The sequence below is a fragment of the Callorhinus ursinus genome, unplaced genomic scaffold, assembly GCF_003265705.2.
Source record: "Callorhinus ursinus isolate GAN/ISIS: 27379988/994484 unplaced genomic scaffold, GSC_fseal_2.0 scaffold25, whole genome shotgun sequence".
NCBI classification, from domain to species: domain Eukaryota; kingdom Metazoa; phylum Chordata; class Mammalia; order Carnivora; family Otariidae; genus Callorhinus; species Callorhinus ursinus.
The window spans coordinates 29,223,607-29,237,766 of NW_027397087.1; the positions used below are offsets into that span (position 1 = coordinate 29,223,607).

General features: G+C 40.3%; 1 protein-coding gene across 1 annotated transcript in view; it reads left to right on the forward strand.

The window, feature by feature from the left end:
• The window catches only part of SNX1 (sorting nexin 1), a 32,734-nt gene that overhangs the window by 9,076 nt on the left and 9,498 nt on the right, over nucleotides 1–14,160 (forward strand). Inside the window, exons 2-6 of the mRNA XM_025884297.2 lie at nucleotides 2,152–2,260; nucleotides 6,847–6,971; nucleotides 7,510–7,576; nucleotides 12,010–12,053; nucleotides 13,748–13,889. Of these exons, the coding sequence (XP_025740082.1) occupies nucleotides 2,152–2,260; nucleotides 6,847–6,971; nucleotides 7,510–7,576; nucleotides 12,010–12,053; nucleotides 13,748–13,889 (487 nt within the window). The remainder of the gene's footprint in view (nucleotides 1–2,151; nucleotides 2,261–6,846; nucleotides 6,972–7,509; nucleotides 7,577–12,009; nucleotides 12,054–13,747; nucleotides 13,890–14,160) is intronic.

The following is a 14,160-nucleotide window of genomic DNA, read 5'->3' on the forward strand; positions in this document are numbered from 1 at the left end:
TTGTGAAAGAACTACAGAGGAAAGAACAGAGGAAGAATAAATACAGTAATCAGTCTAACTTCAGCTTTCTATGAACTCAGCCGTGAATACTTTGATCTGGGGGTTGGAATCCCAGAGTACATCTGAGGAGCAGTTTTCTGTTCTCACAGGTAGTTGTTACCTAGCATACTAAGGGACATCTTTGTTTTCATCGCAGTTCTAGTCAAGCAGCTTTTGCTTTTTAAGATTATTTATTTATTTGAGAGAGCTCACGCACACAGAGGGAAGGGGAGAAGCAGACTTCTCCACTGAGCAGGGAGCCCGATGCGGGGCTCAATCCCAGGACCCTGGGATCATGATCTGAACCGAAGGCAGACGCTTAACAGACTGAACCACCCAGGCGCCCCTCTAGTCAAGCAACTTGTGGTTTGGCTTGAAGGGGATCTGGTAGAAGAAGAGGCAGGTAGCCATGCTCTAGTAGTCTTTGGAATGTCCCATCCATCTGGGTCTGTCTCTCCTGATTATTATAAGGAAAGGCAGGCTGCTGTTATCTTAGTCTTCAAACTTCCAAGTTTAGATGATGAAACAAATGGAAAGTTGGCTTTATTCATCTCCATATCACAAGAATGGGTTCTTCTAGGTGTTTTTTTTTTTTAAATGTGCCTTTCCAGTTGCTTTAGTCTCCCTGGTGAGCTACTAGTAAGTTATAGTTGATTATATATATATATCATTAATGTGTTTTGGGTTTTAATCTCTCCTGGAGATAACTGGTATCAGTGAGAATTGAATTAAATCAGATGGCTTTTTGTGAGATTCCCCGTACTGTCCAAGAGCACAAGAGAATGTATAGAAAAGAAATGTGTGTGTAGGAAGGTAGTTGGCAATATTGAGGCAAAAGGGAGCTGTGGGTTTTGGTTTTGCCCTGTTATTTGTTGTCTTTATCTCTGTAGTAATTTTGAAGTTGTTGAAGATATTGGAAGCACCTAGAAAACAGGATCACTATCTCTGAGTTGGTATAACATTTAAGTATATATATTTAAGTATTAAAATATTTAAGTATTCATTAAGCTTTATTAGCATAGAAAAGTTCCAGTAGGAGCATTGTTTGTTAATATAAATTCTACATATTGGTAGCAATTTCTTTCCCTGAGGGTGGCCCCAGTATTGGGATGGAGCTGTTTGCATGGCAAATTCAGAATACCCAATAGATCTGTCATTTTACTTTTTACTTTGTTCTTTTGGGTCAGAAAAGGCCTGTTTCTGAGAACAAACTCCCTCAGATTTGTTAAGGAAATGTTTCATAAAAGATTCCTTAAGTCAGGTCTTTTAACTGATTTGGCCTTGGGGTTTGACTTCAAAACCCTGCAATACCACACCATGGCTTTTGAAGCCAGATTCCCAGCATTTTGTTCATGTTCTACACAATTCAGCTTTGTTCACTCTGGTACCGGTCTGGGGCCCCACCCGATACTTGTTTGTGGGTGATCACTGAGCTTTTGATAAAGGCCATCAACTGACTGTATTTTTACCATGTGCCCACTAGGCTAAGCACGACTGGTTTTTATTCTGCTAGCCTGGCATGGGTGTGGTTGAAAATTGTGTCTGTGTAAGTTAGGGATAAAAAGATAACTTATATTTATGAACAGCATTAGATGTAAAGTGTTATACCTTCCTTTGCCTGTCAGGGGGCCAGTAATATCTACACAACTGCGTTTCTGTGAACAGTTTAGCCAAGGCCACACAGTAAGCCAGGATCAGAGCTTGAATTCTGCACTCCAGTGTGGTGTCCTGGTCATTAGAATGTGCCCCCATCAGCATTTGAAAGAATAAAGGTCATCAAATGAGAGGAAGAAATGCATTTGGACAGGTTCTTTTGAAAATTATCTGTGTGTACACATACCCATGTCAGTATCATGTGCTTTGGGGTAGGGCATTTCAGCAAGGTTATGGTGTTAGAAATGAACTCTGAAATGTACGAGTTTATTTTAGCTCTGTGATTACTTGGGCAGCGCTTACATCACTAATGATGATTTGCTGCTTATTGAGCTGGCTGAATCATGAGCCTGTCTTCTGCTAAACACCTGTGGGTGCAACTGAGGGATGCATTAGAAGTCACTTTCTAGGTTTGTTTTTAACAGTACTGTTTTATTCAGAGTATCTCTTTGTTTTCAGAGTAAGCCCCAGCCTCCAAAGGGAATTGCTTCCCTTCTCATCAACAATGGCTCCAAAGAAAATGGCATCCATGAGGAACAAGACCAAGAGCCCCAGGATCTCTTTGCAGGCAAGTATGGACTCAAAACCTGTACTAGGAGTCTTGTGCGTCGCTGAATTAAACAAGCAAGATCTATATTGGAAACATAACTCTGTAAGGATACAATTGTGGAGGATTACAAATCAAGTAGAATGTAGCCCCTGCCATCAAGATTCTGCCAGGGTTAGGGAGACCTAAACATACAGATAGAGTTAGACGGGCTACTAAATAATGTAAATGTGGCAAAAAAAAAAAAATGCCATAAATAGTAAGTCTCAGATCTTCGTTTGAGATCAGACTAAAGTAGTGTCTTTAGATTTATGACCAAGACTCATAGTAAGAATTACATTTTGTCACAATCCAAAATATATGCATACTTATATAAAACTGAAACAAAAATGTTAAGTGACTTGCCTTTACTACTTTCAATACAATCTGAAATATCCTATTGTTTCTCCCTTTTTTTAATGCTATTTGCAACCAATTGAATTGATTTCACAGTTCACCAATGAGCCACGTCCTTCAGTTTGATTAAGAGTAGGACAGAGTGGGGTTTCTTAACCTTGGCACTATTAACACTTTGGGCCCAATAATTTTTTTTTTAAAGATTTTATTTATTTATTTGAAAGAGAGAGAGAGAGAAACAGCATGAGAGGGGAGAAGGTCAGAGGGAGAAGCAGGCTCCCCACTGAGCCGGGAGCCCGATGTGGGACTCGATCCCAGGACTCTGGGATCATGACCTGAGCCGAAGGCAGTTGCTTAACCAACTGAGCCACCCAGGCCCAATAATTTTTTGTTGAGAGGGCTTCCCTATTCTCAACAGGGGGTGATTTTGCCCTCCAGAAGACACTTGGCAACAGTGAGAGACATTTTTGGTTGTCACACCTGGATGTGCTCTTGGTATCGGATGGATAAAGGCTATAAATGCTGCTAACCACCCTACAATACACAAGACAGCCTCTTACAAAATTATCCAGCTCAAAATGTTAGTGCCCATATTGAGAAACTGTTCTAGAGTGCCCTTGGAAGACTTCCTGGAAGAAGAAGGGTCTATGTAGGAGAAAAAGAGAAAGGGTACAGATGGTTGGGCAGGGAATTCAAGGTACATTTGAGGGCCAGTCAGTAAACTTGGTGGGCCAGAGCAGGGAGTTCTTAGAGAAGCCATGGAAGATAAGACTTGAAATGTAGTTTAGGAGGATTTTAGACATCAGTAATAATTACAGTTTGGGAATTTTCATCCTACTGTCAGCTAAGAGCCATTGGCAGTTTTGAATAAAGGAAGTGATATGGGTAATGTTTTAAGAAGACTAATCAAATGGAATTATATAAAATGGATAGCAGTAGAGAAAAACTGGATACTTCAGAAGGCAATCACAAATTTGTTCAAGAATGAAATGGCAAAGACCAAAAATAAGATGATATAAATGGGAAGGGAAAGGTGAAAACTTTTCAAAAGAAAAAGCGAGGCGCCTGGATGGCTCAATCTATTAAGAATCTGTCTTCAGCTCAGGTCATGACCCCAGGATCCTGGGATCAGGCTCCCTGCTCAGCGGGGAGTCTGCTTCTCCCTCTCACTCTGCCCCTTCCCAGCCCCCTACTTGTGCTGTCAAGCTCTTACACGCTCACTCGCTCTCTCTCAAATAAAATCTTTAAAAGAAAAATTCTCTTCCTCTCCCCCGTCCTTCCACCTGCTTGCCCACACGTGTGTGCACTCTTTCTCCCTCTCAAAATCATAAATCTTAGAAAGGAATGCCTATGATGAGACGTTTAGTTTAGAACTTGAGTAGCTTCTCAGGTGTTTTAGATATTTATTGTGGAAATTTAAATGTTTGGGTTTTATTTTCCACATGATTAGTTCAGTGATGGAGCCCAGAGACTTCTCTATTACTCTTATCAAAAGTGCAAGGAAAAAAAGCCACTTTTTAATGTAAGTTTTGGCATCTTTGTCACATGAATGTCAGGAGAAAATGCACAGTTCTTCAAAAGGCTTTTAGTAGCACTTAGTAAGTCAAAGGTTTTAAATGAGAAGTATCTCCTGTTTCATTTCCAAACCCATTTATTAACTTAATTATTTACTTAGGGCCTCCATGATCTGAATATCTTCAACATATTTCAGCTGGTTGCTTGCTCCAAAGAATCCTACCATCTGAGATGTTTATTATGTGTACTATTTTTGTTTTGTACTCCCACACCATGGTCATATTATCTTTTTTTTTTTTTTTAAAGATTTTATTTATTTATTTGACAGAGACAGAGCGAGAGCAGGAACACAAGCAGGGGGGGTGGGAGAGGGAGAAGCAGGCTTCCCGCTGAGCAGGGAGCCCAATGTGGGACTCGATCCCAGGACCCTGGGATCATGACCTGAGCCGAAGGCAGACACTTGATGACTGAGCCACCCAGGCACCCCACGGTCAGATTATCTTACCACCTCTCTTCTTTTCCTGATAGGGACCAGGTTCTAACAGTGTGGCAACCATGTTTGTAGACATGATTCACATTTAATGATTAGCACATTGATCTAGAACTTAGTCATGCCTTATAAATCCCCACTGGTTTCATTTTAGCTCCAAATGAAGTCTAGAAAAGAAAAATAGTCACATCTAGGTGGCTCAATTGGTTAAGCATCTGACTTTGGTTCAGGTCATGATCTCGGGGTCCTGGGATTGAGCACCATGTCAGGCTCCCCGCTCAGCAGGGAGTCTGTTTGTCCTTCTCTCTCTTCCTCTGCCCCACCCCCTGCTCATGCTCTCGGTCTCTCTCAAATAAATGAAGTCTTAAAAAAAAATAAGAAAAAGAAATAGCTTTCTCTGAACTCCCTAAGACTAAAATTGAATACCTACTGATCAGGCCAAACTCAAATAGATATTTATGTTTTTGTTTATTAAAGAAGAAAACAAAATCTTTGCTGTTTAAGTTTTGAACTTCCTTTTTTTAAAGATTTTTATTTATTTATTTGACAAAGAGAGACATAGCGAGAAAGGGAACACAAGCAGGGGGAGTGAGAGAGGGAGAAGCAGGCTTCCCGCGGAGCAGGGAGCCCAGTGCAGGGCTCGATTCCAAGACCCTGGGATCATGACCTGAGCCGAAGACAGACGCTTAAGGACTGAGCCACCCAGGCGCCCCAGACTTCTTTTTTTAAAGATTTTTTTTTTTTTTAATTTATTTGAGAGAGAGAGACAGAGATAGTGAGAGAGGGAGAGCAAGAGCAGGGAGGAGAGGGAGAAGCAGTATCCCCGCCAAGCAGGGAGCCTGATGCAGAGCTCGATCCCAGGACCCTGAGATCATGACCTGAGCTGAAGGCAGACGCTTAACCAACTGAGCCACCCAGGTGCCCTAAGTTTTGAACTTCTAACACCATTGCTCCAAGTTGAAAGTGCATTCTTTTTGTTAATCAAAAAAATTTGTCTGAAAATGGTGCCTAATGCTCTTTTAAAAGCCCCTCTCTAGAACACTTAGGGAATGAGTTGTTCTGCTCAACTGCAATTTTCCCAGATAGACAGAGGTGGCTTTTAAGCACAATTTTCTTAAAACTACTTTTATTAGAAAGATTTTCAGATATTACAACATCTTTTTATCCCCTTTGGACAGCATGTATCAGATATAATCTTTGGGGCGCCTGGGTGGCTCAGATGGTTAAGCATCTGCCTTTCGGCTCAGGTCATCATCCCAGGGTCCTAGAATCGAGTCCTGCATCGGGCTCCTTGCTCAGTGGGGAGTCTGCTTCTCCCTCTCCCTCTGCTCCTCCCCCTGCTTGTGCTTTCTCTCTCTCTCTCTCTCTCTCTCTGTCAAATAAATAAAATCTTAAAAAAAAAAAATCTTTGCAAGCTGATCTAAAACTATAATTGTAAACAGTATTAAACTGTGCTAAAACAACATTGCCATCCTCAGGCGTGGCTAATAGTGCCTTTTCCCAAGTGTTACTCTGTTTGAATGTTGGGTCTATTTTTTTCTAGCTTACCAGTTTTCCTGACTTCCTTTGATGTCATTTTTTGCTATCAATACACCTGCCTGTAGCTGAACTTATTCTTCTTTTCCAAACAATTGTAATAGGAATAAATAGTTTATATAAGATTTTGAAGGAATATTCCCAAGAGTAAAATAAATTGGTACACTGACTTTGTAGTCTTTTTGCTTAATACCTGGTTCTTGCCTAAATTTTAGGTAGGAGAGGATAGCCAAGTAGTTGTATTTGGAAATGGGAGAGATTGTCCCGTCAAGCCTGTGCTAGAAGAACACTTCCCAGGGTGCCTGGGTGGCTCAGTAGGTTGAGCATCTGCCTTTGGCTTAGGTCATGATCCGGGGTCCTGGGATCAAGCCCTGAGCAGGGAGCCCGCTTCTCCATCTGCCTGCTGCCCGCCCTGCTTATGCTCTCTCTCACTCTCTCTCTTGTCAAATAATAAATAAAATCTTAAAAAAAAAATGTATCCATGTAAAAATTTCTTTCTCTTATTCTGTTCACTTGGTCAGATTTCTCAACACTTGCTCTCAGTTTGAAAACATGTTAAGTATTGAGAGTGGTTGCTATTGTTTTTGTCTCTTAAGCCTATAGAACTGAAACTTAGCTATCAAAGACTGATTATTGATCTTCATTATAGAATATCAACTTTTTTTTTTAGATGCCACAGTGGAGCTCTCCCTGGACAGCACACAAAATAATAAGAAGGTGCTGGCCAAAACGCTCATTTCTCTTCCTCCACAGGAAGCTACAAATTCTTCTAAGTCCCAACCAAGCTATGAAGAGGTGAGAATTTGTGCCTTTCGTCTTGTTTCTTTTGGAGTTTTAGGACTTTGCTGCCAGTCTAAAGTTCAGTTGAGTGTGAACCTTGAGAAAATATTTATGACTCTTGAAGAAGACCTTTATGGTTAATGAACAGCCAGAATCCAATACCTCTTTCTTGGGCAGAGTATCTGTCACCCAAAGGATAGCACAGAGGCTTTCAGTGAACACTAATGATACTTAGTGTCTGAAGCTCCCATATTCGAGAGTATAGTCTTTCCTTATTCCCTCTTTAGACCAACAGAGGCAAGTCTTGCAAAATCTAGTAATTATGCATTATGATCAAAATAAGGTTTTAAGCAAATAGATGTAACAAAGACCTTTGAGCAGGCTTAAAATTGTGAAAGTTGATTCATTGGGATTGTTGGGAAGGGACAGAGCTGAACACTGATGTATAGAAGGATATAGCTTGATGTTGTTATATTGATACAAAGTAAGTGCAGGGTAAAATTAATAGCCTTTTTTGTGTATTAACTCTCATGGTTTGTCTTCTCTTTAAAAGCTAGAGGAAGAAGAACAGGAAGACCAGTTTGATTTGACAGTCGGTATAACTGATCCTGAAAAGATAGGTGAGTGTACTTGGGACTCCTAATGTTAGGATGTGGCCAAGGAAAGCATAGCTAGCTAATTTCTACACAGTTATCTTTAGAGCTGAATTAGCCAACACGAAGTGCTTCATCATATCTTTCCTGTAAGATTATACCCCTTGCTATGCTTCTAAGGCCAGAAATAGCAGTTACCTAGTACTTTATGAGGCTTTTCTTTGCTTTTGGGGAAAAAAAAAATCAGAGACATTAAATACTATTAGAATCCATTTTAAAAGATTTTATTTTATTTTTATTTATTACTATTTTTTTTTTTAGAGCAAACAGGAGCTGGGAGGTGGGGGGCAGAAGGAAAAGGAGAGAGAGTATCTTAAGCAGATTCCATGCCCAGTGCACAGCCCGACATGGGGCTCAATCTCACCACCCTGAGAACATGACCTGAGCTGAAGTCAAGAGTCCGTCTCTTAACCGACTGAGCCACCCAGGGGCCCCAAAGATTTTATTTTTAAGTAATCTCTATACCCAATGTCGGGCTTGAACCTACAACTCTGAGATCAAGAGTTACATGTTCCACTGACTGAACCAGCCAGGCGCCCCTGAATCTTTTTTTAAAAACCCAAACACTCCTTTCTCCCATAGAGTTGATAAGATCATTTTACTCTTTTTTTGAGATCATAAATTCCATTTAAGCATCCTAAAACACATGTTCTAAAACTGAATTTGTTTTTCCCCCAATAAGTTTAGAATTCTTGTTATGTATCATTTATCACTTTCTATCACTTGATAGAAAGAAGTATGTAAGTCTGCATCTCTCTTTGATAGGTAAAGACTAAAGGACCCAGGTTGAATTTTGGTCATATTTGGGGGAAGTTAGATTTTCAGAAAGCACAATGCTTAACTTTGGCCAGAACTTGGATTTTCTGGTTAGCCTTCCCATGTTCTAAGCTTGTAAAGGCTATTAGCAGAGAGCAACAGGCCTCAACTTTCCTCGTTCTATATATAGTCCCTGAAAGAAGAGGCTTTACAGAGCTTTTCCTCCTAAACAGGGATGGTGTTTATATGGTTAAGAAGAAAATGTAATTTCCAACCCTTTTTCTGTTCTGAACTAGGAAGAGGAATTTATAAAGTGTAACTAGACTTTGTGCCAAAATGGTTTGTCATTGAACTGTTGAGTTTGACTTTTCCTAGACTATTGCACTGGTAGGATGTTTATGAGCATCTTTTTTTTTTTTAATATTATTTGAGAGAGAGAGACAGAATGAGAGAGAGCACAAGAAGGGGGGAGGGGCAAAGGGAGAGGGAGAAGCAGACTCCCCACTGAGCAGGGAACCAATGCGGGACTTGATCCCAGGAGCCCTGGGACCATGACCCGAGCTGAAAGCAGACGCTTAAACCCACTGAGCCACCCAGGTGCCCTGTTTATGAGCATCTTACACAGTTTCCTCATCCAATAGTAGAGGAAACAGAGGACCAGTAGGTAAAATGCAGCTTTCCTGTCGGATCACAGTATGGCCCATGGTAGAGCCTGGACCAGTACTTTGGATTACATGTGTGGAATTATTTTTTGCCTCTCTAATATTTTAAATATTCTATAAGCACATTGATTTTTAAGCTAGTTATTACCTACTTTAAATCCTTGGTAGAATAAGAAAAATTATAAGTAAATAATAGTAATTGTTTTAATATTTAAAAATCATGATGTTTAAAAAAAAATTAAAGTCATAATGCTTAATAAACCAGGAGAGGGAGGGAATATATTAGTGTCCTAGGGCTTCTGTAATAAAAGACTACAAACAGGTTGGGTTAAAACAACAGGAATATATTTGCTCAGAATTTTGAAGGCCAGAAGACTGAAAACATGGTGTCAGCAAGGCCATTCTCCCTCTGAAGGCACTAGGGAAGATTGCTCTTTGCCTCTCCCCTAGCTTCTGGGAGCCTCAGGCATTCCTTGGCCTATAGATGTATCATTCCAATCTGTGCCTTCCTTGTCACATGGCATTCTCTCTGGGTGTCTTCACATTGTCTTCCCTCTATATGTGTCTATCTCTGTCCACATTTCTCTTCATAGGGATACCAGTCACATTGAATTAGGGCCCACTCCCTCCAACCTCGTTTTCACTTCTATAAAGACCCTGTTTCCAAATAAGGTCACATTCTGAGATACTGGGACGTTAGGACTTTCAACATATCTTTTTAGGGGGACAGAATTCAACCCATAACAGTAATATAAATATCCCATGGATCAGATTTATTTAACTACAAATCACTTAGGTGATTAGCTTTCATTCCCTGGCACCATAGTCTAGATTCTTAGTCATGTTGATGCCAGGAAACCAGCTACTTAAAGCATATTCATATTCAAGACCTGATCTTGGGGCGCCTGGCTGGTTTAGTTGGTAGTGCATGCAACTCTTAATCTCAGGGTCGTGACTTTGAGCCCCACATTGGATATGGAGATCACTTAAAAAAAAAAAAAAAACCTGATCTTTTTAACAACACCTTCTGTTTGTGTGGGCTGTTTATTCATCACGTGCTTCTCATTCCTACATACAATCTAAATAAGAATCCAGGGCGCCTGGCTGACTCAGTTGGTGTAGAGTATGCAACTCTTGATCTTGGGGTCGTGAGTTAGAACCTCACATTGGGTGTAGAGATTACTTAAAAATAAAACCTTAAAAACATTAATTAATTAATTGGGGCACCTGGGTGGTGCAGTAGGTTAAGTGGCCAACTCTTGGCTTCACCTCAGGTGGTGATCTCAGGGTTGTGAGATCGAGCCCGGCTTCCATCGGCACGGAGTCCGCTTCATTCTCTCTCCCTCTGCGCCTCCCACTCAGGTGCACATGCTCTCTCTCTCTAAAATAAGTAAAGAAATCTTTTTTAAAAATTAATTAGAATCTAATTAATTAATTAGAATCCCACTTCTACCAGGATGTGCTTTTTAGAGCTTTGGTAATGTGTATATGCATCTTCAACTTTCTAAAATTATTTAGGAAATTAACATAGATTTAAAACTGCTGTATTACTAGCCCATTTCCATATTTTATGAACTCTGTGTACATGCAGGTATGTTTTTTCTCACTCACTGCCTCAGTAAAAGCAGCTGATACACTGGCAAACTGAAGATCATCCTATGCTCTTATGTTTTATGTATGTTTGCACTTAGGCTTTCCTTAATTGTAGGCACTAAATTATGGGATTGACCTTTTGGAAATTTGACTATGACCTGTGAATGAAATTTTGAATATTTCTTCTATAAAGTAAATTTAGATTTTTTTTCCTTTTACAGTGGTAAACATTCTTAGTAGTGTTAGGCAATGTAGCATAAGTGGTTTAGAAGAGAACTAACAGTGGTAATTGATAGACAGTAATTTCTAAGTTTGGCTTATGATTTCTGTTTCATATACACCCTTTTGGTAAGAAGACAAGCCCTCTATTCCTGTATAATCTCCAACTTGTCTGTGTACTTTATAAAAGCAGGCATTCCTAGCCATGTCATTGAAACCAAGTTGCAGTATGGGACCCTGCTGATCTGATACTGTACTTTCTTCCCGTGGGCCCTCTCCCAGGACCAGTTCAGAAACTTAAGCAGCTAGTAGTTAGTGGCCTAGGTTTTCCTGTTTGGTGTGGGGAAGGAATCGAGGGGTTGGGAAGAAGGGGACAAAACCAACCCAAAACACCAGATTTTAGCACTGGAGCTTTGTCTGAGTCCAGTGTATGTCTTTTCACTGCTCAGGGAGTCACTGGTGCCTTTATGTCCCTAAATGGTCTAGGTCAGGACACTACCGCAGAGAAAAACAATTGCTTGAATCCCAAATTATTTAACAGTCAAAGGCCTTTTCAGAAAAATAATTTCTCCAGGAAAGAGATTTGTGTGACATCAGGCAGCCAAAGCGTCTTCCTGCCAGGCCCTTTGCTCTGGGTGAACATGCTAGATGAGAGAGGTCAGTGTCCCCCAGCACCAATGGAGGGGTCCGTGACAGTATTTCTGAAAGAGCAAACCAAGCCCAGAGCTAGCTTAGGGTAGAACTGCTTGTTTCCTTTTACATCAGTTGCTTCCTTCTCCTCCTCCTGCTTTATACAGCAAGAGAATTGTTTGGTTTTAGACAGATGTGTATAACCAGCCCAAATATTGGCATGGTAACAACCAATGGATTGTCAGTATCCAGTGCTGCTTTGTGGAGGGTATAAATGGAGCCTGGCCTTGGAACAGGGGGCTGACTCTCTTGTCTGTCTCAACCTGGGGCCCTGCCAGCATCTGTGGGGACATGATATTGACACAGAGACCCTAAGGCAAAGTAGGAGATTGTAGGATAGTATATAAAGCTTGGAGATGAAAGAAGTATCCCTTCTTATACATGGCTCCTGTGGCTTACAATTCCTGGTTAAATGTGAGCAAGATCAGCATTGCTTTGGTTTGTAGAATAATCTTCTTTTGCTTTCTTGTTCTTCCACAGGGGATGGTATGAATGCCTATGTAGCCTACAAAGTTACAACACAGGTGAGTCCAAGTGACCTACTGGTGACCAGCTTAATAGACTTGGGTGTTTATATCAAGAAGGTCATCATTCAGATTATTTCTGGGTATTTCTTTAGTTTCTTTGCCAACATCCTCCTTCAAGTTTACTCAAGATGGAGCAAGCCTGCATCCCTTTGGTAATCTCATCTGAGCCTTTCCACTTTTCTTCCAGAGAGCTAACACTTCAGTGTGAAACTTTGTAAGTTTTGTTAAGACATGTGGTATATCTGATATATTCCCATCCCTCTTAGGACCTTTGTGGCTTAGAACTAGTTTGGTGGATTGTCCCAAACTATATCACCTGTTTAAAAATCATCAGTTCTTATGAAGTTTCCTGTGTGGAGCTTCTTTTATACTTTCCCTACCCTTTTACCCCTCGGGTCTGGTCTTCCTTTTTTATATAACATTAATGCATACAAAACTTACACAATGTTGTATGCAGGTTATGAAGCATAAAAAATGAAGGCCCGAACCTACCACCAGTCTTAAGATGAGTACCATTGAATCCACCTGCGTGTTTCTCCCTGTCATATCCCCTGCCTCACACCTTCAGGGCAACCACTCTCCTGAGTCTCTCATTTCCTTTATACAGAGTCTTCACATATGTATCTCTAAACAATATACTGTTTTGCTTTGTTCTTAAGTTTCATAAAAACGGCATCATGCTGAAAATAGTGTTTTCTTTACTAGCATTGTTTCTCAGACCCATCCATGTTGTGTGTAGCTACAGTTAGTCCGTTGTGTGATTATAGCATAATATATTTATCCATTTTCCTGTTGTGAATATTCAGCATGTTTCCAGTTTTTGTAATTATAAACCATGACCTTTCTCGCACATGTCTCCTAGTAAACACATAGAAGAGTTTCTCTAGGGTGTATAATCAGTAGTTCCCCTGGGTTATAGATAGAGCGAATGTTGAGGAAAGGGAATACAAACTTTCGTTTTTGGAATACAGACTTTTTAAAAGTCTTTGTAACAGTTTATACTCCCATTGGCATGTGTAAAAGTTTTCCTTGATATACTTCTTCGCCAACAATTGGCAAGGACAGCCTCCTTAAATTTTGCCTACCTGGTGAGTATTAAATGATCTGTCATTATGATGTAGGCCTAGTCTTTTTTACTAGAAGTCTTCTTTATATTGTCTCACTACTACTAGGTGGCCTGCCACCTGTGAGATCTAGATTCAGTGACACTTTAGAGGTTAAAGTGTCTACAGTGTGGACATTTCACCTGATCCTCCCCCTTTAGTCTGTCTTTAGTTTTGCTGCTTTAATTCCACAGCGAATACCCTTAATAAAGCAGTGCAAGATGAATGGGTTATAGGTGACCATAGATTTCCACTTTAGACTTCAACATCTGTTTCCTTTTAGAGAAAGGGTTCTTAACCTGGAAGTGGAACTGGATTTGAATTTAATTAGTTGCCTTTATAATCCTGTACATTTTATGTTATGCATTTAAAATCATTATTCTGAGAATGGCTCTGTAGACTCCCAGACAGCCAGAGGGGACTGAAGTTCAAAAAGTTTAAGAATCTCAGCCTTGGAGAAAGTTACTTGCCAGGTGGCTGAAGGACAGGGATCTGGGAAGTAGATTCCGTTCACATCAGCCAGATGACTTTAAAGATACTCATCTTCTATTTGAAATGAAATCACCTTGTGTTTTTTCTGTCCCCAAGACGAGCTTACCAATGTTCAGGAGTAAACAGTTTGCAGTGAAAAGAAGATTTAGTGACTTTCTGGGTCTTTATGAGAAGCTTTCAGAGAAACATTCTCAGAATGGCTTTATTGTCCCTCCTCCACCTGAGAAAAGCCTAATAGGTAAGTTGTGTGGTCTTTATTCTGCTTGGATTTTTTTCCTTTGCATTCGTTCTGCAGTATACTTTCTAATTAGTATATGAGACTACTATTAACAGTGTGGAATCTTATGGATAGGAAAGAGATATTTCTAGCGTTTTCCTATAAATTAGAGAGGAAATAGCATGTTTTGACGTGTACTCTTTCCTCAGGTGCAGTAGGAGGCTCTGCTTTGAGCTTTCACAGCCGTGTGTGTGTGTGTGTGTGTGTGTGTGTGTGTGTGTGTGTGTGTGTG